The sequence below is a fragment of the Panthera leo genome, chromosome D3 (genome assembly GCF_018350215.1).
Source record: "Panthera leo isolate Ple1 chromosome D3, P.leo_Ple1_pat1.1, whole genome shotgun sequence".
Classification (NCBI taxonomy): Eukaryota; Metazoa; Chordata; class Mammalia; order Carnivora; family Felidae; genus Panthera; species Panthera leo.
In genome coordinates this window covers 20,526,208-20,554,004 of record NC_056690.1, presented here as the reverse complement: position 1 = coordinate 20,554,004, position 27,797 = coordinate 20,526,208, and the positions used below count along the sequence as shown (strand labels likewise).

General features: G+C 47.5%; 1 protein-coding gene and 2 gene segments (V, D, J or C); all 3 read left to right on the top strand.

The window, feature by feature from the left end:
• Positions 1-27,797, top strand: part of LOC122203331 — an 803,799-nt gene that overhangs the window by 19,527 nt on the left and 756,475 nt on the right.
• Positions 1-27,797, top strand: part of LOC122203328 (immunoglobulin lambda-1 light chain-like) — an 814,466-nt gene that overhangs the window by 53,402 nt on the left and 733,267 nt on the right. The window lies entirely within an intron of this gene.
• LOC122203337 lies at positions 1,035-9,259 on the top strand. The segment is given in 2 exon segments: positions 1,035-1,281; positions 8,762-9,259. Coding segments are annotated over 2 exon segments (534 nt in total).

The window sequence follows — 27,797 nt, the reverse complement described above, 5'->3', positions numbered from 1 at the left end:
ATGCCTCCACATCCTATGTACTAGGGCTTCTTTGGAGACTGAAAAATGCTACATTGAACATGGGCAGCACTATAGGGTCACATTATCCAAGATTCAGCTCAATGATGTGGGAATAAACATAAGTGAGGAAACCCGCTTGGCTCTCAGGGCTGTGAAAACACAGTGGGGTGTGTGCCCTTCAGCCAGGAGGGGGCGCTGTGGGACTGCCATGGTGTCCCTACACAGGGGCTCAGTGAGGACCACACAAAAAGTAACCTGGGACTGGGGACTGGGCCCTGTACTTCCTGAGGGAGACTCAGCAGCTGTGACCCTTCTGGTGTGGCAGAGTCCCCACTTAAGCAAGGACATGCGTGTTGTCTCAATAGGTGCTTCCTTACAGGGGTCTCCCCAGTGGTGAAGCCAACCTCCATCGTCCCCAGTATGTGATGTGAGGTGGCAAGAGTGACAGCTGACAAAGATATTCAGTGTGGAACCCTGTAGGAATGCACACGAGGGAGGTGGGCTTCTACCCACAACCTGGAGAAACGGTGTCCCTGTGTCCTCAGTGCTGAGGGAGCTTCTGGGAAAGGAAAACTCTCAGACCAGAGAGGAAGCAGGGAAGGGGGAAGAAGTCGGCCTCCTGCAGAGAACTGGCCATGTGTCAATGTGGACCCATCGCTCTGTGGCCCTGATCCTCATCTGTGTGGTTGTACAAGAGTCACCACGTCAGTGCTGCCCCATCAATAATAGCCAAGGGCGCTGTGGACAGACTCACTATGCAGAGCCAGAGGAAAGCACAGTGTGTCCTCAGGGGATCGGAGGCCACACAGGGGACACCTGGCCTGTCCCGAAGGAAGGGGATGGTGGACAGAGCAGTGGGAAGGCAGGAACTCTGATGAGATCTGCTCACCATGTCACATATGCTGTGTGTGACCACCAGGGGGTGCTTCTGAGGGTTGGCCATGATTAGAGCTGGGACCTGCACCTGGACAAGGCCTGTGTCCTCTGCTCAGGACTCCAAACTGTGACCTCCCCTCTCCTGGCATGGCCCCAGAGACCACCTCCCCGTCCAACCCACCTGACATCCTCAGGCAGAGGGACTTGACCCAGGGTCAGTGAAGTGTCAGAGAGCTGCTGGTCTGATTTGCATGGATGGGCCCTCCCTCTCTCAGAGGATGAAAAGGGGAAGGAAGGGATTAGAGGAGATCTGCTCAGCTGTGGATCCACAGAAGGCAGGGTTGGTGATGACCTCCACCATGGCCTGGTTCCCTCTTCTCCTCACCCTTCTCATCCACTGCACAGGTGACTAGATGAGGGAACAGAGGAAGTTGTCAAGGGAGGACACGTGGACCTTGGATTCTCCTCTGGTTTCTAGAACCCAGCATTATGCTCTCTTTGTCTCTCCCCTTCCAGGTTCCTGGGCTCAGTCTGTGCTGACTCAGCCGCCCTCAGTGCCTGGGGTCCTGGGCCAGACGGTCACCATCTCCTGCGCTGCAAGTGCCAACAACATTGGTATTGTTGGTGTGAACTGGTACCAGCAGCTTCCAGGAAAGGCCCCCAAACTCATCTATGCTAATAACAGACGACCGTCAAGTGTTCATGACAAATTTTCTGTCTCCAAGTCTGGCAACACAGGCTCCTTGACCATCACTGGGCTCCAGGCTGAGGACGAGGCTGATTATTACTGCCAGCCTCTTGACATTACTCAAGGTGCTGACACAGTGCTCCAGGCCTGTGGGGAAGTGAGACAAAAATCTGCTGTTCCCACAGCAATGGGACTTCCTGTGCAGCCCTGACCTTTTGGCCAAGTCAAGTGCTTCTTTGTTTGTTTCGTACAAACTAGGGTCTGAGACACTCCACAAACCATATGTCTACAAAGTCTTTCCACATTCTTTGCAATTCCTCCCTGAAGCCTGTCTTTCGGATCAATATACTGTGTGATTTTCTCAAACTGAGCACAAATTCCTGGGTGCCAGGGGCAGGCTGCCCTGAGGACAGGGTCCATGACAGGTCACAGCAGAAACAGGAACACAAATCCAGCTCTGTCTGAGTCAGGACACATCGGGAATGTCCGCTATGTGTCCTGGTAACAAAAGCTCCCACTAATTGCCCCTAAATCCTCATCTATTATGATAGTTGGATGCATTGTGGATCCTGATTCCCTCCTTAGCTCCATGTCTAGCTCCATGCTGATCCATGTCGCAGCAGGTGCTACCTCCCAGGGCTCCCCGGGCAGGAGTTCCACCCCCATCCTCCCCAGTGTGTGGTGTGAGCTGAGCTCCAGCACCAGGGCTCAGGGAGGGGCTGGGCAGTCACTGGATGGACCTCATTTGCATGCACAGCCCCTCCTGTGGCAGAGGGTGGAGGAGAAAGGGAGGCCTGGTGCGGCCCAGCCCAGTGTGGGGACCAGGGTTCTGTCACCATGGCCTGGGCGCTGCTCCTCCTCCTACTCCTCCTTCACTGCACAGGTAGGGACAGGCCTTATGGACACGAGGTGCTCCCCACAACACCCCCCCTCTGCTCAGAATCCTGAACTTTGGTTTCCATTTCTAGCCGAATCCGCAAAGGGTGTCCGTGTTTGCCGGTTCCCTGTCCCAGCCTGTGCTCACTCAGCCACCCTCCCTCTCTGCATCTCTGGGAACGACAGCCAGACTCACCTGCACCCTGAGCAGTGGCTACAGTGTTGGTGGCTACCATATATACTGGTACCAGCAGAAACTAGGGACCTTTCCCACGTATCTACTGAGATTCTACTCAGACTCAGATAAGCACCAGGGCCCTGGGGTTTCCAGCCGCTTCTCTGGGTCCAAAGATGCCTCGGCCAATGCAGGGCTTCTGCTCCTCTCTGGGCCGTAGCCTGAGGACGAGGCTGACTCTTCCTGTGCTACAGCTCATGGCACTGGGAGAAGCTTTGGCTACTCACAGTGACTCAGATATGGAGAAAGTGAGTCACAAACCCCTGGGTCCACAGACCTTGTGTCTGTTATTGGGAAGCTTCTGTGAGGCTCCTGTGGGGGAGACACCTCTATGGTGAGAGCTGTCCTTGAGGAGGAAGGACGGGCACACAGATGATGCTCTTGCCTGAGACAGCACACGTGTCCCAGGAGCCCACGCGAATCAGGGAATGGAGCCCAACTGCACATGCCCTTGGGTCTGGAGAAACTTAGCAAGAGGGGCACCTGGGTGGCGCAGTCGGTTAAGCGTCCGACTTCAGCCAGGTCACGATCTCGCGGTCCGTGGGTTCGAGCCCCGTGTCAGGCTCTGGGCTGATGGCTCGGAGCCTGGAGCCTGTTTCTGATTCTGTGTCTCCCTCTCTCTCTGCCCCTCCCCCGTTCATGCTCTGTCTCTCTCTGTCCCAAAAATAAATAAAAAATGTTGAAAAAAAAAATTAAAAAAAAAAAAAAAAAAAGAAACTTAGCAAGAACAACTATTTTACGACCAAAATCTCTGGCTCTCCCTCTAGTCATATCTCCTTTACTACTCGCAGAATATTCACTTCACACACTCATGTTCATCAATTTTATGTTTTGTATCTGTTTTCCCACATCTAGAAATTCTTTGGGATACACAGTGAGTGTCCTACAGTTTAACTGAATTTAACGCTTAGTTTATCTGCGGGAGATAGTGTCAGATCCACAGGTGAAGGGCTCAGCACCCGGAGGCTGCTCCCCATTTTGATGCCAACAACAACTAGTAGATGGCCTGTACCCTCTGTCCAACGTGGCTACACGTTGAAGGTTTCCACGACTCCCTCCTCGAGTTCCATTAATTTGCCAGATCAACTCACAGAACCGAGGGAGACACTGACTCTTATTGTCAGCTCATTAAAGATATGATGAAGGGGTCAAGTAAACAAGTAATGAAGAGACACCTAGTGCTAAGTCTGGGAGCGTCTTGAGTACCAGAGCTTCAGTCCCTGTGGAGTTGAGGTGCATCTGTTCTGGGAGTGGATGTGTTCACCAAACCGTACACTCTTCAAACACTTTACTTTGGGATTTTATTGAGGAATTGGGTAGACGTGATTGGACATTAACTGCACTGTCAGTCTTCCCTCCCTGTCTCAAGTATGAGGGGGTGAATAATTGCAGGCTCTGATCAAGGCTTGGTCTTTCTGGGGACCAGCCCCATCCAGGAGCCATCCAGAAGCCCACCCAGAGTCGTGTCATTAGAACTAAGATGCTTCTAGTGCTCTTGTCACTTAGGAAATGACAAGAATTTCAGAAACTGTATCAGGATCCAGGGCGCAGGGACTCTTATATAGTTTCTAAGACCACACAGTTTGATTGTCTCAACTGGACAAGGTGAACTAGATAGTCATGTTCATCCACAAATCTCAGGCCATAAACTGTGACTCTTGTGTTACTGACAACACATCTATACTCGATATGTTAATAAGCACCTTGGTCATAGACACAATTTTCTCTTTCACCCATCTGACAAAAAGTGAGTCACAACGTCTTCAGACTCACCTCATCCCCTCCCCCTCCTGACACAGGCTCCTCTTCTCCCTTCTGCTCCTGCCTCCCTCAGGCCTTCAGTCTCTCCGCATGGCTCTTCAGGTCTCAACCCCATCTCTATGTTAGGATTTCAGAGAGAAGTAAAATCTTACAGTAATTTCCTCTCTCTAGGGTTCATCTCTAGGGAGGAGAAGTCACACATATTGGACTGGCAGGAAATCCCCTCTTCATCTGATTTTCGCTCTCATCTCTGCTTATAGTTTCCATGCCCACCAGCCTCAGTAAATCTCTGTAATTTGACAACAACATTATTGTGTTTGTGACAAATGAAGGTTCATTCAGCCTTTGAGTATTTGCCCACAAAAGCCATTAGTACAATGACTTTTCCCCCTTCAAACTTACTGAGGTTCCACAAAAGGTAACTGTTGACCTAGCCAACAAAGGAAGGATGGGCTACATAGTTCCAGACATGACAACTTTTCCTGTTGTTGAGAATATTTGTTTCCAAGGCCATCAGGAGACTAACGCAGCCACACAATTTTGTTCCAATCATTGAGGTCTCACGTATTAGCCTTTTTCCAAAATAAAAAAGGCACTCTTTCATGGTCACCTCCAAGGAGGCATCCGGGGACCTTGGGGGCATAGTGGGGTGTGGCTGTGCTGTGAAGGGCAGGAGGAAGGGACTGTGTTGTCACCCCTGTCCTGTGCTTCCTGAGACCTGAACCCACACATGTGGGATATGTATCTGTTGGGGTGAAAATGGACTGAAGACCCATCCCCAAGATCCAAATTCGTGATTCAATGGAATTCCTATCAGAACTAATCTGCACCAAATTCCTCTTCCTTGTGTACATTCCATCCTTGTGCAAGGGAAGTGACCTTCAAGATACTAGCCTTCTTTAGCGCCAAGCTCCAGAACACAGGAGGCTCTTTAGAGAGCCAGCCCCAGCGATGGATTTGCATGGAGAACAACACTCAGGGAGCGGAGAGAGGACATTAGAGGGACAGGGGTACACTTGTCTACGTAGTTGGCCTCTGAAGGAAAGACTTCCTGAGGATACATGGAGCATATTCTCTCTCTCTCTCCTCTCTCTCTCTTTCTCTGTCTGTCTTACACACACACAGACACACACACAGATGCACACACACACACACACACACACACACACACACACACACACATCTCTCTTCTGAATGTATAGTGTCCTAGATTCTTCAGTTTCCCAGCTTCTCTTTCTCTCCAGAAATCATAGTCAACATGTACTCAAACAGTACCACCAGGGTCAGAATCCCAGGAGGCAGAATCCCCATCATCAGAAACACCAGCAACATCCAGTGTGACTGGGGTCCTGTCACAAGGGCAACAAGCACATGCTCTGAACACCTCCTCTCCTGGGACAAGGTTGATGCTCGGGAATCCCAAGGAGACTCTCTGTCCCATGGGTAGCTCAGTCCCCGACAATCTCTGTGATCCAGCCAGCCCCCAAGGCTGATCAGTTCATTGATTCTGGAACAGCAGCTTCATTGATGCTCCCACGGAGCTCAAGGTACATGAGGACATGCGGGGGTCACTGCTTCAGTCTTCCCAGCGACACCTGCACCAATCTGGATCTCTGCTGAAAATTCTTCTGTCCCACCCAAGGGCCACAGTGACAGTGACCTCAGGGACACAGTTCCCCTTATCGCCATCTCTCCACCAGTCACATATGGAATCTTTGACAGAAAGTTTTCAGCCCACTTGGCCTCAGATAATAAAAATTCATTCCTCTACTCATGGATTTCTGAATGAGCTTTTTTTCTATCCTGAATATGCTGGACACAAAGAACAGATGTAGAGCTGTGTTCACCCCAGAGACAAGTCTGACCCCAAATCGCTTTTCCTGGAAGCTCCCTCAGTGCTTGGTAATTGCATCACAGAGATGGTTCTGGAATTCATAGAAATAGGTCCCTCATGGGATTTCACTGGACATCATGTTGGGCTCTCCTACCTGCAGAAAAATTCCACCATGCTATACTAATGACAAAGAAAACATGATTTTTGAAAAACTTTATCGACTCCTATTCAACCTCCAAGAGAATGCATCCCTTCTACATTGTTCCCACAATTTCTATCTTTTTTTCTCTGTAGTAAATACAGATCTGTGAAAAGTATCCTAGTGATTGTATCTGCATATTCATAAGAACTTTGTCATTGAGTTTCAATCATGTCACTGAGAGAATTTTTTTACACAAAAGCATACACCCATTTATTTTTTAAAATTATTTTGTTGTATTTTTTTCAATATGAAATTTACTGTCAAATTGGTTTCCATACAACACCCAGTGCTCATCCCAGCAGGTGCCCTTCTCAATACCCATCACCCACCCTCCCCTTCCTCCCACCCCCCCCCCCCCATCAACCTTCAGTATATTCTCAGTGTTTCAGAGTCTCTTATGGTTTGGCTCTCTCCCTCGAGTTCTCTCCCTCAAACTTTTTTTTTTCTTCTCCTCCCTCATGGTCTTCTGTTAAGTTTCTCAGGATCCACATAAGAGTGAAAACATATGATATCAGTCTTTCTCTGACTGACCTATTTCACTTTGGCTAATACCCTCCAGTTCCATCCACATTGCTGCAAATGGCCAGATTTCTTTCTTTCTCATTACCAAGTAATATTCCATTGTATACTTAAACCACATCTTCTTATCCATTCAGTGCTTGGTGGATATTTAGGCTCTTTCCGTAATTTGGCCATTGTTGAAATCGCTGCTATAAACATTGCAGTACAAGTGCCCCTATGCCTCAGCACTCCTGTATCCCTTTGGTAAATTCTTAGCAGTGCTATTGCTGGGTCATAGGTAGATCTATTTTTAATTTTTTGAGGAACCTCCACACTGTTTTCCAGAGTGGCTGCACCAGTTTGCAACCCTCAGTGAAAGACGGTTCCCATGTCTCCACATCCTCTCCAGCATCTATAATCTCCTGATTGGTTCATTTCAGCCACTCTGACTGGTGTGAGGTGGTATCTCAGTGTGGTTTTGATGTGTATTTCCCTGATGAGGAATGAAGTTGAGCATCTTTCCATGTGCCTGTTGGCCATCTGGATGTCTTCATTAGAGAAGTGTCTGTGTATGTTTTCTGTCCATTTCTAAAGTGCACACTTGGCTAAGTGGTGACTAAACATAAACTGTGTCATTTGATCCCTCTCAGAGCACCTGCTGCGGTCACTCCTTCCCTCTTGGAACTTCCTGCAGGTTTGTCCTTGGGCTCTGGGTTCAGTGCCACACACAGGACCCCTGCAGACTTGTGTCTGTGTGCTGGGGGGACAGATCCTGGGAGGAAATCACTAACCACATTGTGTGGAGAACTGTTGTTTCAAATAAGCAGACATAGTGACAGATGGCAAAGATTTTTAGTGGACAGTGCCCCTAGGAATACACACAGTTGTTCCTTCCCACAGCACTGAGGACAGAAGGAGAGCTTCTGTTCAGCCTGTGGGAACCTCAGAGCAGGAGAGATCTGGAAACCAGGGAGGAAGCACATAATAGGAAAGAACACAGAATCCTACACAGAAGGGGCCACGTGTCCTTTGGCACTCGTCACAGCTCCGGACATGATTCTGATCTAAGTGGCATTTTGTAGAAATACCACCTCAGTCCTGACCCATGAAACATACAGGGAAACATGGCCTGGCTTTTCCGGAGGAGTCTGAGTAGAGCAGAAAGTCTGGTTTGAGGATATGGGAGGCTACCCAGAAGGATACCTGTCCTGGCCCTAGGAAAGGGGAAGTGGACAAAGCAACGGGGGACAGGAGCTCCTTTTATGGGCTCTGGTTACCATTTTGCACAATGATGTTTCTGAGTCTGGACACAAGGGGGCTCACAGGGCCCATTTCTGAGGGTTCAGGGTTGATGAGAACTGAGACCTGTCACTTGCACTGCCTGTGCCTTCTGCTCGAGACTCATAACTGTGACTTCTGCACAGCCTGGCCCCACACAGCCATTCCTCTGCCCACCCCCTGACATCCACGGGCAGAGGCACCTGACTCGGGTCCAGTGAGGGCTCAGAGAGCTGGGGAATCATTTGCATGGACAGGCCCTCCCTCTCTCAGTGGATAAAAAAGGGAGGGATTAGGGGAAGTCTGCTCAGCTGTGGGGCACAGCAGACAGGACTGGTGATGGTCTCCACCATGTCCTGGTCTCCTGTCCTTCTCACCCTCTTCACTCACTGCACAGGTGATTGGATGTGGGGACAGGCAAAGGGGCTCTGGGAGGACACGTGGGCCCTGCTTCCACCCTCTTGTGTCCAGACCCCTGCTTCACCCTGTCTGTGTCTCTCCATTTTCCAGGGTCCTGGGCCCAGTCTGTACTGACTCAGCCATCCTCGGTGTCAGGTTCCTTGGGCCAGAGGGTCACCATCTCCTGCACTGGAAGCAGCTCCCACATCAGTAGCAATTTTGTGAGCTGGTACCAACAACTCCCAGGCACAACCCCCAAAACCATAATCCTTTGGGATGATAGCAGACCCTCGGGGGTTCCTGAACGATTCTCTGGCTCCAAGTCTGGCAGCACAGGCACCCTGACCATCACTGGGCTCCAGGCTGAGGACGAGGCTGATTATTACTGCTCAGCATGGGATGATAGTCTGAGAGCTCACACAGAGCTCCAGGCCCGTGGGGAAGTGAGACAAAAACCTGCTGTCCCCACAGAAATGGGACTTGCTGTGTAGCCCTGACATTTTTGCCCCATCGGCTGTTTCTTTGTTTGATATCAGCTGAGGTCTGTCACCCGCCTCAAAGAATTTGTCTACAAATCTTTCCACATCCTCTTAAATTTCTCCTTGAAGCCTGTCCTGGGGAGCAAGATATTTTCTGATTTTCTCAAACTGAGCGCAAATTCCTGGGTGCCAGAAACAGGCCACCCTGAGGACAGTGACCATGTCACGTTAGGGCAGAAACAGGGTCACAAAATCCAGAGTATCTATGGCTGATTCGTACATTTGGGTCTTTTGAAATGAGTCCCTGTCCGTTCCCATCCGTGCTGAGATCCAACCAGTGATTTTTGGTATCCACTTGCTATTTGTTATTCACTTTGTTAATACTTACTTGCAGAAGGATGTTGAATGATAATGGTGTTTAGGTCACATTAGCCTGTTCACCTTGTAGAAATGTCCTCCCCTCCACCACCCCATTATTTAATTCCCTGGTTGTGGGAGTGAGTTCTATATGTGTAGGAGAGAATGTGCTATCACAATATAAATGCTTCTATCTGTTTCCATTTTATGTGGTTTTTATTAGGACTTTGCTTTCAATTTTTCAAAGAATCTTTCAAGGTCTACTGAGATCATGGGATTTTCATCTGTTTATTTACTAATATGATGCCTTATCTTAGAAGATTTATTAATACGGAATCCCACTCTATATTTGCAATAAATCACGTATAGTCACTTTATATGACTATTTTAGTCTGATAATGGATTCTCACTATTGATATCTTATATTTAGAACATTTGCATCAATATTTCATAATATTCTACAATTTTCCTTTTTCTGTACTTTTAAAACAAATTTTAATTTTACTTTATGACAGAGGGAGACACAGAGCGTGAGCACGAGAGGGGCAAAGATAGAGGGAGACAGAGTCTGAAGCAGGCTCCAGGCTCTGACCTGTCAGGTCAGAGCGGGATGTGGGGCTCAAACTCAAGAGCCAAGCCTTGAGATCATGACCTCAGCCAAAGTCAGACACTCAACAAAGTGAGCCACCCAGGCACCCCCCTTTTTCTGTATTTTATATATCAAGTGTATGTATTTCTTTCTATAAGAATATATATATTTCTTTCTATAATAATATATATATTATTATACTATATATATATATAGAGAGAGAGAGAGAGAGAGAGAGAGAGAGAAGTGCAAACAAATGAAACTATGAAACTATGAGCTCTGAAAGTTGTTAGTGTATTTTGTGCAGTTAACCACATCTTATGCCTGTTTATGGAATAGTTCCTAATAATATTGTCTTTTTTTCCTAAGGAAATTGGTCTGTTTATTCATTTTTTTAATGGAACCATTTTTACTTCTTCTTAAATTATGTTTTTAATTTATTATTAAAAGAGGTTGACAGTATGATTTTTCCACTTTTTATTTTTGTGCACATGCCATTTCCCATTTGCATACTTGTGTATTATTCACTTCCATGCAAAAGCTAGTAAGTGGGTTGTTCTGCATTTAAAAACCTGATTTTGAAGTACTAATTAGATTCAAATACACGTTATGATTCTGTGGACACCAGGGGGCGCTGTGGCCTGACAAGAGAGCAGAGACTGATGCCCCCCTCTCTTACACATGGGAAGAGCCCGAGCCTGCTTCAATAGGAATGGGAGCAATGACCCTTTCCCCAAGTATGATTCTCCTGCACTGTGACCCATCTAATCCCATGGGAAAACCGGGTGCTGATCTTCCTTCAGCCCATAGGAAACCCAGATCATCTCTTCCTTTCCCTTGACTAGAACCATCATCAGCCCAGAGTGATGCAGGGGCCAGACATGCCCCATATCTGCATGAATGACTCCATTCCCAAGAACGAAGGGAAAGAAGGAGAGAAATCCTGTCCTCAGTCCCCATGGTGGCCCTCAGGAGGCTGTACTGTCATATTTCCTGTATGGCTCCATGTTAATTTGCAAAATACAATGCATATGAGAACACTACTTGCTACCCAACTGCAGCTCAGAGAGAAGTTCCTGCCCTCACTTGCAGAACGTGGTTTCCCCACCCCCGCAGCCCCACCCCATGCAGGATTCCAGAACTGCCATCTGCTCCTACTCTGGAATCCAGAGCAGCAGGAGCTGCAAAGTCAGCACAATTACGGTCCCTGCCCAGGTGACCAAATGTCAGGGAGGGCAGGTGAGGGCGGGACTCTTCTGATGGGAAGAGAGGCTGTAGGTTGTCCCGAGAGGAGTCAGGAGGTGGAAATCTCCCAAAATGGGAGACACAGGTGAGTGACCGATGACAGCTTGTTCAGCTCACCGGGGCGTCTCTGACCTGAGAGTGGCCTGAGCTGTGACTGGATCAATCTTCCTACAGGTTCTCTGTGCCTGTCCATCTTCCTTATGCCCTCAGACATTCATTCCGCCACATTCTGCAGGTTCCTCAGACACTCCTCTGTGGAGGGGCAGGGGCTCTGTGTGGGGAAACTGCAATGAACCAGGCAGAGGGGGTCCTTTCTCTCTGCTTTAGATATTCTCCTAATCCCCCCCTTCACTTCCTTGCTTCACCTTCTCTCCTCTCCAGGGCATCCACCAAATCTTTGAGCTCCTTCCCATCTCATGATTGACTCATTTCCCCTCACTCTCATCACCTGTCATTCCCAGAGGTGGGATAGGCCCACACATCATAGGAAGGACTGATGGTTTTTGGCAACCTCTTTCCCTACGGATTCATATAGAAGGTCCCCATGAACCTTAAACATAAATTACCCTCTGGTGAACATCCTTGAACGTTTGTCCGTGTATGTGTCATATGCTATTGATACCTATGTACACTTGACATTAACACACATGTCAAATACTATCTTGTATTTGAAAATATGCACTTTATGGTTACTGGTCTTTTACTATAGAGGACAAATACTTAATGATTTCTATAACTTGTTAAAGGGTATTGAAAAATGCCTCAGTAATGTAGCAATGAATCGATAAAATAAAAGTATAATTACCAGGGCATAATTTATAATCAGAAACTTATAGGTTACTAACTGCACAATCCCTGTGTAAATATAAAAGAAAAGACGAATAATTGGAGTGGAATACGTTTTTTGTCTCCACCTTCAAATAATCCAACAGTGCAAGGTGGGTGTCAAAGCTAGAGGGCTTCTTTTAGATGATGTTGACCTAAGAGAAGAGGAATAAGGGTTCAGAGAGGAGGTGTGGAGAGATGCTGGAGGCTGGAGGAAGGAGTGAGAACTGGCCAGCCAGCAGAGAGGCGCTGGGTGCTGGGAGGTCTGGTGTCCTCTCCCAGGGGCCAAACCCTGAAGAATCAGAGTTCTGGAAGCAGAGCTCTCCTCTCAGTCCTGACGGAACCCCTGGGGCAGGAACACAGAGACGGCTCCTTCCTGACCCTTCGTGTTACTCCCTCATTGTACCAGTCAGAGATTAGTTGGTGCTTATGAAATATATGTTTCACAAATAACTATACAAGTTCTGAAATATATAAATGAGTTATTATTTCCCAAACGAAAAAAAATCTTTATGCTTTTCTGTTTCCCTATAAGAAACGGAGGCAGCACAGGATCCACTTAGTTCTTAAAGCCATCCTATGCTCAGAGTCTGCCCTGTGAGATCGCTCATTTCATGGTCAGGCACGCAGAGCTCCCCGCTCATACTCCCTCCTGCTCCAAAATGGGGAGCAGACTCTATCATCACCCCAAACCTGGGTCTAAGATCTCCTACAGGAGTTCACATAGTAATTCCCTACAACACTCGGGTGGTTTTCTCTATGCCTACAAGAAGCCCCAAAGGACATTTAAAACCAATTCCATGTAGGATAGCATCAAAAAGAATAATAATAATTTTAGGAGGCAAAATAAACAAGTAGCAAAAGACTTGCAAACTGAAACCTGCAAAAGATTGCTGAAAATATTAAAAAGATTAAATACGTGAGAACACTGTGACCGTGGATTGGGTGACTTAATATGTGAAGGTGTAACCAACAAGGTCCAAATCCATGTCGATATTCAGTGCCATCCTGCCATGAGCTTGCTGCCCCCAGTTTAATCCCTCAATATCTACTGCTCACTCCTTCTGGTTCCTTTGTTGGGAAGATGTTGGGTATACATCTGTTCTGCGGACCCAGATCTTAGACACCCAACCCCCATGAATTACATAGAGTAATAGGTCATGAGTGTTTGCGGCCCAAGAGAGATAGAAAAACCCCTCAGAAGGGAGGAGACCTCCATTTATAGTAATGTTCTGTTTATACCTATCCTCATACTGATGAAAATTACAAAATGGGGGTGCCTGGGTGACTCAGTCGGTTAAGCATCTGACTGCAACTTAGGTCATGATCTAGCAGTCTGTGAGTTCAAGCCCCACATTGGGCTCTGTGTTGACAGCTCAGAACCTGAAGCTACTTTGGATTCTGAGTCTCTCTCTCTCTCTGCCTCTCTCTCTCTCTGCCTCTCTCTCTCTCTGCCTCTCTCTCTCTCTCTCTCTCTCTCAAAAATAAATAAATATTTTAAAAAATTTTAATTACAAAACTGATATATGAAGTATATCAGAGTTCAAATATATAAGCACTTGCCAGGCTAAACTTCAAGGGAAAACGTGAATGCTGAAAAATAAGGAGCAAAAGACACATTTCCCTGACAGCATCCTGTCCTCATGGCAAAGACAGGCATCAAAAGTCCTTGCAGTGTGGGCTGAAGGGATCTGTCAGGAGAATCTAAACCCCCCACCGCAACAAAGGTTAAACTAGAGGACGCGTCCAAGAGAACTATTATGAGTTTGAACCATCTTGGTACTCTGAGAACTTTAAGGCTTTCATTAAGTTTAAGATGACACTAGACTGGTTTTGACCCTAGGCACCTGGAAGGGCAAACCCCAATGTCAGGTAATACCTGGTAGCGTTAGCACTGTGCAATCAATACACCATGTATTTAACCACACGGAGGTCATTGGTGACCCAGAAAAATTGCAACCATTCCTAAAATAGACAGAGGGCATCTCTTCATCCTACTGCATTTGGGAATGAAGGCATTTTAGATCCAATTGCAAAAGTCTGGACATCATTCCAAAAGTGCTAGGAAGTTTCAGAATGACTGGACGATTTGGTGTCTAAGCCCAGCAGGTGGCACTGTGGGACCGGTCCTGTGAGGACAAGCTTCTAGAGCTGACCGACTAGGGAACTACTCTAATAATTCTCGCACACTCATCAGGCAGTGTCCCCACGGCAGTGTGACTCTGCAGCCCCTGTGCCCCTGGAGCCACATGAGCCCTCAGCTCTGACTCACTCCCTCGCTCCATGTTTCATCCTCCAACCCCATGGAATCAATGCCCAGGTGGTGTTCAGGTAGGGACAGACAATCCCACACCTGGAGAAGTTCGCACAATGAACAAATCACCTGCCATGCTACCTGCGTCTAGGGTAAAAGACCCTTGGGGAGGGGAGGATGGGACTTCTCTGTCCTGTCCTGAGTCCTCTCCTCACCTCCTGCCTCACAGACAAGGAGATCCCTTTAGGGCCGAAGAGAAAAGATGCTGGGGTGGTGGAGGGTGGGGGTGGGGGGGCATTGGCACTCCTTTGTTCCCGTCATCTCTGTATGGCAGTCATCACCCCCATTCTTTCTGTCACCTTATAGCTTCTAGCTTTCCTTCAAGGGTCTCTGTTAGACTGTGCTACCTTGTCATCCAAGGCATCTGGGTCCTTGATAGGGGCAAAAAGAAAAAAAAAAAAAATTTGTATATATATATATATGATATTTATTATAAATAAATATTACATATTACAAAGCTATGTATAATATATAAACAATATATAAACACATATTTTAAATATGTGTAATATGTTATATTGAATTATTACATATGTAACTGTATTATATAACTATTAAATATAAGTATCTTGTATAATATAAAACACTACAGATTGCATATACACATTATATGTATGTTCCATGTTGCAATTTACATATCATATATTATAATTTATATATTTAAGTAATAGAACTTAGAGAGAGAGGGAGAGGAAAATGAAGTTGCTGTCTCGGAACTAAGCTGAGTTCTTTCCACCCAGAGTGAAATTTAGAGACTCTGCCAGGTGTGTGGTCTCACAGAGGAAACTGGATTTGCAGCAAAATAATGAGATCACGAGGAATAACTTGCAAAGCCTTGAGTCTCAGAGCAGGAGTGAGCGGGTTCTTCTTATTTAGTCGTTGGGATCGATATTCAGAAAGGGGACTTTGTCACCCTGCGAAAGGTGGCCATCGTGTCGCACGGGCACACTTAGAAAACAGGACCCTACTTGCATCCTAGGTTATGTCCATGCAGCTTGCGCTCCTCCTCGTGTGGAGACTGACATTATAACGAAGCAGAAGTAACCGTCCCGCAAGGGGAAGGGGCCAGGGGCCTGCTCCCAGAGCCAGTATAAACTGGAGGAGGTTTGGGCTCCTGACCTGGGGAAAGGAATGCAGGGCCTTGCTTCCTCTGACACAGCGCTGGGAGTTTGCCCTCTGCTGTGTTGTCTCTGATGTGGTGAAGCACTTTCCTGGCCTGGTGGAGATTGTTAACCTTTGTATTCCCTTTGTTCCCTTAAAAACCCTTAATTACTGATGTGTTGTTGCATTTGTTTGTAATTCTGACTCATGTTAAAAGCCACTAGGGGTTAGCTGGATCTTTCTGTCCCTTCCAACTTCGTGAGGGACTCCAGGGCCCTGGGTTCTTCTCCCACATCCAGTTTTTAAATCCTTCTTTGCTCCACTGACTCCAGGCCTTCCCAGCAGGAAAGGATTCTTCTCACCCGTGGTGCCTTGAACCTATCTGAGAGTTTCTTGGGTTGACTCAGGGCTCCCTTCACGGTCAGGGATCCTGGCTGATTACTGTGACTCTGCCATTTATTAGAATGAATATATAATCAATTCATTAGTTTTCAAACTGCTATGATTTCAGTTGCTATTTCTAAGCAATATGATATTGGTCATTTACTTCTATATTACATGGTGACTAATGGAAGCTGATTTTGTATTTTTCAGATGTGTCAATTACTCTTTTTGATTCTTCCCCTTTGTCTTAAGTTATAGATAGATACTCTTTATCTTCAAATTTGGTGCATATACAATTGCATACTTTTCCCCAGTATATCAAAGAATGTTTTGATAAAGAAGCACTAACTGATTGAGTAGGAACCTTTGTGTGATATAAGTTGGACTGCCAAACACAGACAATGAGAAAGGCAAACAGTAACCATGCAAATTATATGAAACAGACAACGTACCAGCGATTCTGAAATGAATAAAAATCAGATTTTCTTTCATGCTGTGATGAGCGCTGATCTGACATGTGTGGACAATACTTAAATGTGTATTTAAGGAATGAATGAGTGAACGAACGAATGAATGAATGATGCAGACTAAGCTGCCAGTCAAGCAGTTACTGTAACTCCCACATCCTTCCTATGGGGGAGGAAAGGCATCCCTCATGCCTGTTGTGATGTTTCCACAACTTTCCACATGTCACACCATGGTTGCCATGGGACACAGGGACAACAGACCCCATCACCCTGCCTCCCACCTGGTTCCCATCTCACCTCACCTGTGTCAGTCAGGGCATCCCCGTATCTGTGGGCATCACCCTCCCTCCTGACCTGACACTCTGGACCATCCCTCCATCTCCCACAGCCCGGGGTCCAGCCAGTCACCTCACTGTGTCCCACCTGGGGACATCTTTCTCATCTTTCTGTTCTCATCTTTCTCCAGTTGACCCCCAGTGACTCCTTCCAGGTCTTCTTATTTCAAGTTCAGTCCTAGGACTTGCTGTGGAGGTAGGTCTCTAACGAGCAGCATTGCAGAGGCACAGCTGGAATTAAAAGTACCAGAAATATGGAGACGAGGTCACAGGATGGCCCAGCAGTGTTCCCTACTAGACCCAGAGGTTTATTTCAGTCTCCGCACATGCAGCAGCCTCATCAGAGTTTGCTGTGCCCTGTCTGCCTGGCTCTGGAAGGGCCCAGCATTCTGACACTGTGTGTCCTCCTCGGTGAAGGTGTGTGTCCCCTCAGCGAGCCCAGTTCATATTCGGCTCCCAGAGTCAGCCTGCCTCCTCTGAGCCCTGCCATGTGGACAGATCCCCCCCTGCTCTCTGTTCCCTGTGTCTTATCCTTAGCTTCAGAGAAGTTCACAGGCTCCACTGGGTCAGGACTGCACGTGTTCCTCCTGGTAGACATTCCTCCCATCCACGGAGGAAACGTGATCAGAGACAGCACAGGAGGACTTCTGTCCTTCTCTGGAGTGCTGCACACACATGGTGGAAACTCAGGCATCAGGGAAGCAGGTGAAGGGGAAGATTGCCATCCTTGGGCAAGAAGGAGAGCTTCTCCCAGAGACCAGCAGGAGGTGATGTGGCATTGTGTGTGGGGGTTTCTGCAGGAAAGGGGATTCGAGCTGGCAGCCCTCCAATGACAAGAGGCCCTGGGGCTGGGCCCCTCCTTCCAGTGGGGACAGGGTAAATGTGTCCTATCTAGGCCTGGACCAGTCCCTGAACCTGGGCCTGAGTGTGATGCCAGCAGCTGCTTCCTCCAGGCCCACCCAGGGGGAAACTAGTGCATCAGGAAGTCTCCCTGTCCAAGGGCCACAGACCTGTGAGTGCACAGGAGGGAGAGGCAGAGGGGGGTCATATTTGCATGAGCAGCCCCTCCTCGGTGAGGCCTGCAGGGAGAGGACAGGAGAGACTATGGGCAGCCCAGCCCTAGCACTGTGGCTAAAGTAGGGGCTGTGTCACCATGGTCTGGACCCCTGTCTTTCTCCTGTTCATCTGTCACTGCACAGATAAAACTAGGCCTCAGTCCATAGGGTGGGTCCATAGCCTGAGTCAAATCCCTCTGGCTCAGCTCCCCAATCACATGCACCCTGTCCCTTCTCTTCATTCTGCTGTGTCTGTGTTTGCAGGTTCCCTGTCCCAGCCTGTGCTGACCCAGCCGACCTCCCTGTCTGCATCTCTGGGAACAACAGCCAGACTCACCTGCACCCTGAGCAGTGGCTTCAGGGTTGGTGGTCAAAACATGTACTGCTACCAGCAGAAGGCAGGGAGCCATCCCTGGTATTTCCTGTAATACTTAGACTTAGAAAAGCAGCTGGGACCTGGGGTCCCCAGTCGTGTCTCTGGATCCAAAGATGCCTCCACTAACACAGCAATTTTGCTCATCTCTGGGCTGCAGCCTGAAGACGAGGCTGAGAATTTCTGTGGTACAGATCACATTGGTGTGAGCGGCTACCGTTACTTACGGAGTCACAGATAACAAGGAAGTGAGACAAAACCCCTGGCTCCTTGTCCCTGGTCCTCTTCATTGGGAAGCTTCTGTGGAACTCACTGTCAAGTGTAGGACAGTGGTGTTTATCACAGTGACAGAGACACATGAGGAGGTGGATGAAACCCTGAGGCCTTAGGTTCCAAGATGTGAAACAATTATTGAGATGATTAGTACCTTTACTAGCAAAATAGCAATAGAACATATTCCCTGGGGTTTCTGGCCTGAAATCTGTAACTCTTGCCGTTTCTTACACACAGTACCCATTGAGCCTCTAAAAAGTTAAACAAAATGTATATTAATACTAATAAATGTTAACATCACTACTATATTTTCAGCTTGCAAAACATGGGTAGAGCAGAACATGAAATCCATCCAGATGACGGCACACACGATCATACTATGTTTTATGAAACTTTACATTGACATGTATATTTTCAAGACAGAGGGTAACCTGCACTTATCCTAGGCCCTGGGGTGTGCTTTTGCCTCCAAATAAGAAAGCCAACTAAATAGATAGAACTTATGATGACCCTCTCCTCCAAGGTAAAGATTTCACCAAAAAGCAGTGTTTGTTTACCAAACCTGGAGTTTAGCAACTGCATTCTCTGAATGTACAGCATTTATTTTTTGTATTTATTTTCATTTTTTTTTTTTTTTGCTATTTATTTCTTTATTGGAGAATTTTTTTTTAATTTTTTAAAATTTATTGTCAAGTTAGCTAGCATGCAGTGTATACAGTGTGCTTTTGGTTTTGGGGGTAGTTTCCCGTGATTCATCGCTTACATACAACCCCCAGTGACCCCTAACACAGTAGCTCAGTGAGGCCCATTCCCCACCCAAAGAAGATACAGAGCTGGGACTGGGCCCAGTGCTCCCTGATGGGGACTCAGCAGTTGAGTTCCCTCCGGTCTGACTGAGTACCCTGAGCAGAGACTGTATATTGTTTGCTTTGGTTTGGCTTTCCAAAGAATACATTTCTTTATTAAAGGTACCCAATTACATCGTTTGGTTAAATTATCCTCATACACTTATACAATGTCTTTTTTTTTACAGTTTCAGTAATGTCTGTCTTATGTATTTATTTTTAACATAATTGTCAGAGACTTTATATTGTCACTGAATACGCTTCGTCTCCCCAGGGTTGAAGCCAACCTCCATCCTCTTTAGTGTGTGATGTGAACTGAGCTTCAGCACCAGGGTTCATGGACAGGCTTAGCAGTCCCTGGATGGACCCCATTTACATGGATAGCCCTTTCTGTGGCAGAGAGTGGAGGAGAAAAGGAGGCCTGGGGAGCCCCAGCCCAGTGTGGAGACCAGGGTCTGTGTCATCATGGCCTGGACTCCAATCCTTCTAGTGCTCTTCTCTAAGTGCACAGGTAGGGACAGGCCTTGGGGATGCAGGGTAGCCCTCCAGCCTGCATCAGTCACTCAGTCTCAGACAGTGGGAAACTTTACCCTTGTCCCAGGCAGTGCTGACCCCCCCACTCTCTCTCTCTCGGCATCCGTGAGAACAATAACCAGGCTCACCTGCACCTTGGGCAGTGGCTTCAGAGTTGGTAGCTATGGCATAAGCTGGTTTCATTAGAAACCAAGGAGCCCTGGTAAGTCTCGTGTTATTACTCAGAATCAAGGAGTTCGGATCTGCATTTCCCAGCTGCTTATCTGGATCCAAAGATGCTTCAGCCAATGCAGGGATTCTGCTCACTTGTGGGCTGCAGCCTGAGGCTGACTCTTACTGTGCTCTATGTCATGGCAGTGGGGGCAGCTACCGTTACTCACAGTGTCTCAGATAATGAGGAAGTGAGACAAGAACTCTTGGTCCCCCAGACCTTGTTTCTGAATCTCTTTTCAGTGAGAAGCTCATGTAGAGACACATGTAGAAGGGATCATCTGCAGAAACATCTGTCCTTGAAAAGGCAAAAGAGGGACACTCTTGTTTGAATGTAAAGTGAGAGGAAATTGGGCATCCCAGGAAGACACTGACAGATGAGGTAACAGAGCCCAACTGCACGTCCCCACGAGGTCTGGAGAAGATGCACAGGAGTAAATACTGTGCCTGCACCTGAACGTGCTGCCCAGCCAACATTCATCCACACATTAGTTCCACCACCTTATTCCATAGACTGTGACCTTGTGTCAGTACGGATGCATCCACGGCTGATATAGTGACAATAACCCTGGTCAGAGACACAGTCTCCTCTCTCTGAACAAGCTAGACATGAACTTGGACCAGATTCTACAGACTCTCCATGACAACAGCCCCCACACCCTCTCACCTCTTCCCCCCTCTTCTCCTTTGTCCCTCAGGCTTCAGTCCCTCTGGCTCTTCAGGTCTGACCTCTGTCTCCAAGTTAGGATTTCAGAGAAAGCTGGGAATGATCTTGCTGCAGTTTCCCATTTCTGGGACCCATCTCTAGGGAGGAGAATGACCAGATAATAGAGCTGCATGAAACCCCTCATATTCTCCTTCCTGCTGTCACTCAACAAGACTTCTGATCCAGGGAAGTGTTAACAAGTCTTCTCTCCAATGAATCCTCACTGACTAAATAATTCCTCCCCCAGGGAACTGGTATTTGAGATATCTGCCTTTAAATGCAAGGTCTATGACCCTGGAGATGGGCAAATATCTCTCAGGATGTAGAGAAGGAATAAGAGGGATGTAAGGCCACCTGGTTTCATTTTAGGTCACACACCCAGACACACACACACACACACACACACACACACACACACACACACACAAAACCACACACACAACCTTCTCCTTTCTCTGAGGGTATAGTGTCCTGGATTCTGTAGTTTCCAGGTGTCTCTGTCCCTCCAGAAGTCAGGGTCAAACTCTGCTTACCCAGCCATCCTCAGTGTCAGATTCTCCATCACTAGAAAGCAACAGGGACATTGAGGGTGACTGGGGCCCTGTCACCAGGGCAGCCAGGACATGTTCTGGACACCTGATCTCCTGGGACGAGGCTGTTGCTCAGGAATCCCAGGGCAAGTGTCTGTCCCCATCAACAGCTCAGTCCCCAACCATCTCTGGGCTCCAGTCAGTGCTTGAGGCTGATCAGTACATTGATTCTGGGAGCAGCAGCCTGAGTTCTGCTCCCATAGAGTTCCAGGCTCATCGGGATGTGAGTCACAGCCTCACCTGGTTCTCAGAGCTGGGCTGTTGCTCCCTCCGTCACCCCAGTGATACCTACAAACAGGCTGACCTCTGCTGAAATGTCTTCTTCCCAAAACCAGGGCCTCAGGGCCTGTGATGTCAGGGACAGAGGCCCCCTTGTCTCCGCCTCTCCACTATTCAGGTGTGGGACCTTTGACAGAAACGTCTGGGTCCAGGTGAACTTGGATAATAGGGACTCATTCCTCTAGTCATGGGCGGTTGCATGAATAAATGCTCTGTCCTGAACATGCTGGACACAAGGTAGAGGGGCTACAGCTGTGCCCACCCAAGAGACAAATCTGACCCCAACGTCTCGTTCCTTGAAGCTCTGTGTTTGAATCCCATCACTGAAATGGCTCTGAAGCTCATAGGAACAGGCCCCTCTTGGGGTTTTACTGGGCACCGTGTCAGTCTTTCCTGCCTGCAGGGCCAAAGCAATGATTAAAAAAAAAACAAACTCAAGAGAAAAACATCAAATGATTTCACAAAATGTTTATGGAACTCTATTAAATGAGAACAGGGGTCATTCCTTCTCCTTTGTTTTTCCACCAAATTTTTAAACCATAATTTCCATCCATATTCTCCCTGCGAAAAGCACAGATCTGTGAACAATGTACTAGTGATTCACAAGGGCGTTATCTTTGAGTTTTAATCAATCCTATTGAGACGAATTTCATGTAAAAGAACACTCATCCGTTTTTAGGTGCCAAGTTGGCTAAGTGGTGACAAATACATAAACTGTGTCACTGGCTCCCTGTCAGAGCATCTGCAGCTGTCACGTTCCCGCCTGGATCTTCCCACATATTTTCCCCTTGTGCCCTAAGGCCAATGCCACACACAACCTCTCCTGGCAGGGATCCTTCAGACTTGTGTCTGTGTGCTGGGAAAAGGAATCCTAGGAGGAATCATTGCCCATAGTGTGTGGAGAACTGTTATGTCAAACAGGTGGAAGTAGTGACAGATGACAAAGATGTTCAGTGTGTACCCCCTCTAGGGTTACACACGAGGCTTCTGCTCACACAATGCAGAGAATTGCTGCCAGTCTCCTCGGTGTTGTGGGAACCTCAGGGTAATGAGACGTCTGTAAAGGGGGGAATAATCACACCACAGGAAACACCTAACACAATGCACAATGGGGACATGTATCCGTGGGGACTAGTCACTGATCTGGACATGATCCTGATCTAAGACGAGTTTGTATAAAGCCCCATGAACAGCCAGGGAGCCCTAGACACATTCAGCCTGAGGAGTCTGAGTAGAGGATAGTCTCCCCTGAGATGATGGGAAGCCATATTAAGGGGACACTTGGTCTGGCCCTAATGCAGGGGACAGGAATCAGAGCAATGGGGAGGCATGAGCTGTTTCTGTGTCCTCTCCTCACCATGCACACTATGATGGGTCTGGGTCTTGACACCAGGGGGTGCACCGGTCCTGTTTCTGAGGGGTAAACCATGATCAGAGCTGTGACTGCAGAACTGGCACTGACTGTGCCCTCTGCTCAGGGCTCAAAACTGGGACCTCCCCACACCCTGATTCTACACAGCCCCTCCCATCCCCACCCCTCCTGACATCATCGGTGCCAGTGAGGGGTCAGACAGCTGGGAGTCTCATTTGCATGGAAGGGCCCTCCCTCTCTCAGATGATGAAGAGGGGAAGGGAGAGATTAGGGGAGGCTCTGCTCAGCTGTGGGGCCACAGAAGGCAGGAATCCGTGCTGACCTCCACCATGGCCTGGTCCTTTCTCCTCCTCACCCTCCTCGCTCACTGCACAGGTGACTGAATGTGGGGACAGGGGAAAGGGACACACTTTCCTGGGAGGACAAAATGGGCCCTGCTTCTTCCTCTTGTCTCTAGACCATATCATCATCCTCTCTGTGTCTCTCCCCCTTCCAGGGTCCTGGGCTCAGTCTGTGCTGACTCAGCCGCCCTCAGTGTCTGGGGCCCTGGGCCAGAGGGTCACCATCTCCTGCACTGGAAGCAGCTCCAACATCGGGGGTGGTAATTATGTGAGCTGGTACCAACAACTCTCAGGAACAGCTCCCAAACTCCTCATCTATGGTAATAGCAATCGACCCTCGGGGGTCCCAGATCGATTTTCTGGCTCCAAGTCTGGCAGCACAGGCTCCTTGACCATCACTGGGCTCCAGGCTGAGGACGAGGCTGATTATTTCTGCTCAGCGTGGGACAGCAGTCTCAGTGCTCACACAGTGCTCCAGACCTGTGGGGAAGTGACACAAAAACCTAGTTACTCATTTGTGAAGAGCGTGAATAACCCAGCAGCTGCGTGCTCAGCTTAGTCTGTAAGTTCTGCTTATTCTTTGGCTGATGCCCTGCGCCCTGCTCCATCCAGTTGCACCCCATAGGAGTGAGGCTCCTCCTCTGCCTTCTCTCCTCAAGGTCACTCATGTTAGTTCATTCATAGACAGATGGTCGCTATGGTACCAGAAAGTCCTTGTCCTCATGAACTATGACAATTTACTTCCATGCTAGTTTATATTCATTTATTGTCTTCTGATCTTTCAATGAGTGAAACATCTTCTCTGTTCTGAGCCTCTCGATGGGGTCTCAGCACTGTCGCTGCTCTGCTAGATGGGCAAATCAATTCTCTTTGCATCTGGTATCATTTTGCTTAGCTTTAACCAGATGACTAGTTTTGCTTGTATGCTGATATTTGTGGGGAATACAGGAAACGTGCCGAACTTCAAATTGAAAAGGTGAAATAAAAACAATCTGCCCAGAGCAAATCTTGAATGTGAATGTCTGTAGAAGCTTTCTTCATAACCATCACATGTAAAAGCAATGAAAACTCTGCACACGGATGTTTACACCAGCTTTTTACATAATCTCCAAGACTTGACGTGACACAGATTTCCTCCAGTAGGCTGTACATTGTACACTGGGAACTTAGCCAGCTGTAAAACAAATGACCTCTGACGTCACAGTAACATACACCAATTGTAAATACATATTTCTCCAGAAAGGAGAACACTTAAAGTGCTGCATAACACAATTGTAATTGGATTACATTTTAGAAAAGGCACGACTCTGGAGTGTTTGAAGGTCAGTGATCGACAGGAGGTGGAGGAAGGAGCAGGAGGGTGAATGTGTGAAGCACGGCATTGCATTTATGGTGGTGACACTCTCGTACGGGACACCGTGATGGCAGCCACACCGTACTGCTGTGTTGTCACAGATCACTATACTCTGCAGCACAATAACAGCACCTTAGGGCATGCATGTAAAGTCATCTAGGAAGTCTCAGGTCTCGAATAGGGTGCACAGTGTGACATCATCCAATCTACTGCTGCGAGGGCGTGAACCTGCTTCGCCGAAGGGGTGGGGCGAAAGGGTGCTGACCTGAGGGACTTTGACAAGGGGGGGAGCCTGTATGTTCAGAGACAAAAGAAACCACATGTAAGGCCCATACTCCAGTTGATGGAGTTGTATCCCATGGGCTGAGTAGTCAATAATCGTGATGTGTCTGGGCTGTGCACTGGAATTGAACAATGAAGTCAATGGTTGCGGATGGTGGGAGGCAGTGTTCTCTCTTCAGGAATGGATGCTAATGTTTTATGGGGGTCTTAGTTTGTCCGTAATCGAAGTGGTGGCCAGACCCACCCTTGTGGTTCTTATTATGCCTACGAGGTATTCTTCAGCTACAACCATCAGGAATCTTTGAAAAATACGGGTTATTTACTTACAAGACCTGGAAACTACACAGCACACTTGGGCAGAGGTCCTGGGCAGAGAAAGAGAAGAGGAAGTGGGGGTGGGGAGCAGTGACCAGAATGAAGTGCCCCTTCCCCTGGGAGCTGAGGGGGTTGAGAAAGATCCTGTAGGTCTGCCTCCCTGTGGTTGGAGGTCCTGGGGATGTGCAGGTGGGGTGAGAGGTTCCTGTTCTTCAGCCCCACTTCATGATGCCCACTGTCCCAGGCATTTCAGTCTGATCTTGGATGCTCCACCCTCACGGACTCTCATGACCTGCCCCGAACTCACCCTTGAGTCTACAGGTCTGCAAACATTACCACCAATCATATTTTCACTGTCACCAGCCCTCCCTGGGCATCAACCTGGGAAAGACAAACCTACCCCCGGCTCACCAGAAGGTAGGACATCATTAATACACACATGCCACACGAATGATGAAGGGACTGGGTACCAGAGCCAGCCTGGACTTAGGGACTCATGGGGGATCCTCTCACCCATTCTGTACAGGGGTATGGTACCCTGGGTTCTGTCCCAGGCTCCTGTCCCTCTTACACATCCACACCTGGATGGAGACTGCTCACCACGCCTGGACACCAGCCTCAGGCACAGTCACTGCTTGCTGCCACCAAGGTCATGGTCCACCATTTATGAGCCTGAAATTCACTATTTCTACTTGTTTCCCAGATCTTCAACTAGTTTCTTAATAGAGAACCATCTCCTTATCTAATGCTTGCCTGCAGTCAAAGGCAGCACCATCTGACGGGTCAGTCAGAGCAGGAACCCCCAGTTCACACTATCCTCTTCCTCCTTCTCTCCCCGAGTTCCTTCTGCCTCACAGTCCTGAGCGTCTCCTGTGAGCACAGCCTCCTGTGTCTCCACCTCCTGTTCTCCTGTCTCAGTTGCTCTCCCTGGACCACATAGTTTCCTAGGTCTTGCCCTGCCGTGTCCACCCTCTGACCCCTGGTCCACAACGTCACCAGATGGTTTCTCCACTCTGTGAAGTCACATCCCATCATGGTTAAAGCAACTTCATGCCCTGTTTTGATTTTCCCTTCTGTGAGCTCATGTGGAGAACACAGTCATCCCTTTATTTCTCCTGAGATGTAGGAAATGACAACACAGATACATGTAATGTGAGAGTAGTTGGAACCCATTGCTTTAATGTACAAGAACTCTGGAACACTGAACATGAAGGTAAGGTGCTAAATCTCTCAAAGTTCATACATCAGTGAAAGCCATACTGATGATGGAGTGTTTGGATTTGTTTTATGTTCAGGAAGGGAGGAGGATGAGGGACAAAGAAAGGTGGAAGAGTCAGCAAAGTGAGACCTTGTGGTTGGACATGGATGCAGGCTATTCTTTACACTTTTGTTTATTGTTTTTCAACTTGAACAGGGCCATGATCTATCTATATCTATTATCTATATCTATATCTATATCTATATCTATATCTATATCTATAATCTACTTATCTATCTATCTATCTATCTATCATCTATCTATCTTTCCACCTCTAGCTTTTTTCTTATGAGGGATGATGTATGCATATCCTGCTATAAATAAAGTTCTACTCAGAGTTGCCAAAATATGTGTTTCATCCATGATCTGAGGTTATCTCGCGTCTCCTCCCAACAGGCTGAGGAAGAGGCAGCTTGGAGACCTTGGAGGAGATGGGAATTCAGGATTTTAAGTAATAGGAAAGAAGGGAAGTTGGAGGTAGAGATCAAGGGGCGTGGCTGTTCAGGGAGTGGAGAAGTTGGGGGCGGGGGCAGACCATAATGAACACCTTGGGTAGGAAAGACTTTGGGTTTTATGCCAAGAGCACTGAAGGACCTGTCTGAGTTCGACGAGGAAGATCCCTCTGACTGCCTTGAGACAAACTGTCTTAAGGAGGTGGGTGTTTCTGGTCACAGAAATTTACTAAAAAGGGCTTTGAGTCAAGAAGTGTGGGAATCATTTGCACAGTGAAAGTTGAGGTGGATCCATGATGCAATGAGAAAGTGAGGGTTTATGGAAGCAAATGCTCATACATTGAACACATCTGAAAAACATTAAAGTCTCACATTTAACCTCTATTAAACTAAGACAATGTGTAATAAAATACAGGTAGGGAATTTTCTTTTAATATAAGGAAATGTTATGACACCAAAATAAACTCCTGACAAGAGATACATGACACAGATATGCAGAACCTACAAATTTGGGGAATATAAAGTCAACTCCTAAGATTAAAAAGTATGGGACACTCTTCACTGGTAAATGTGAAGCTAACCAAAGCTATTGTATGTATGTATGTATGTATTTATCTACTGATCAATAAATCAAATGTAATTATTAGCAACACATTCAATTCAATTTTTTGAGATGTTGGCTGAATTATCCTCTTTGGAATATGCCACTAGGTGAGTGTATTCCTACAAAATTCTCTTTCTATTCCTTTCCTGGGAACAACCTCTACAATTTCTTCCAAGCAGCTCAATTGTCCCCTCTTCTCTGACACCTG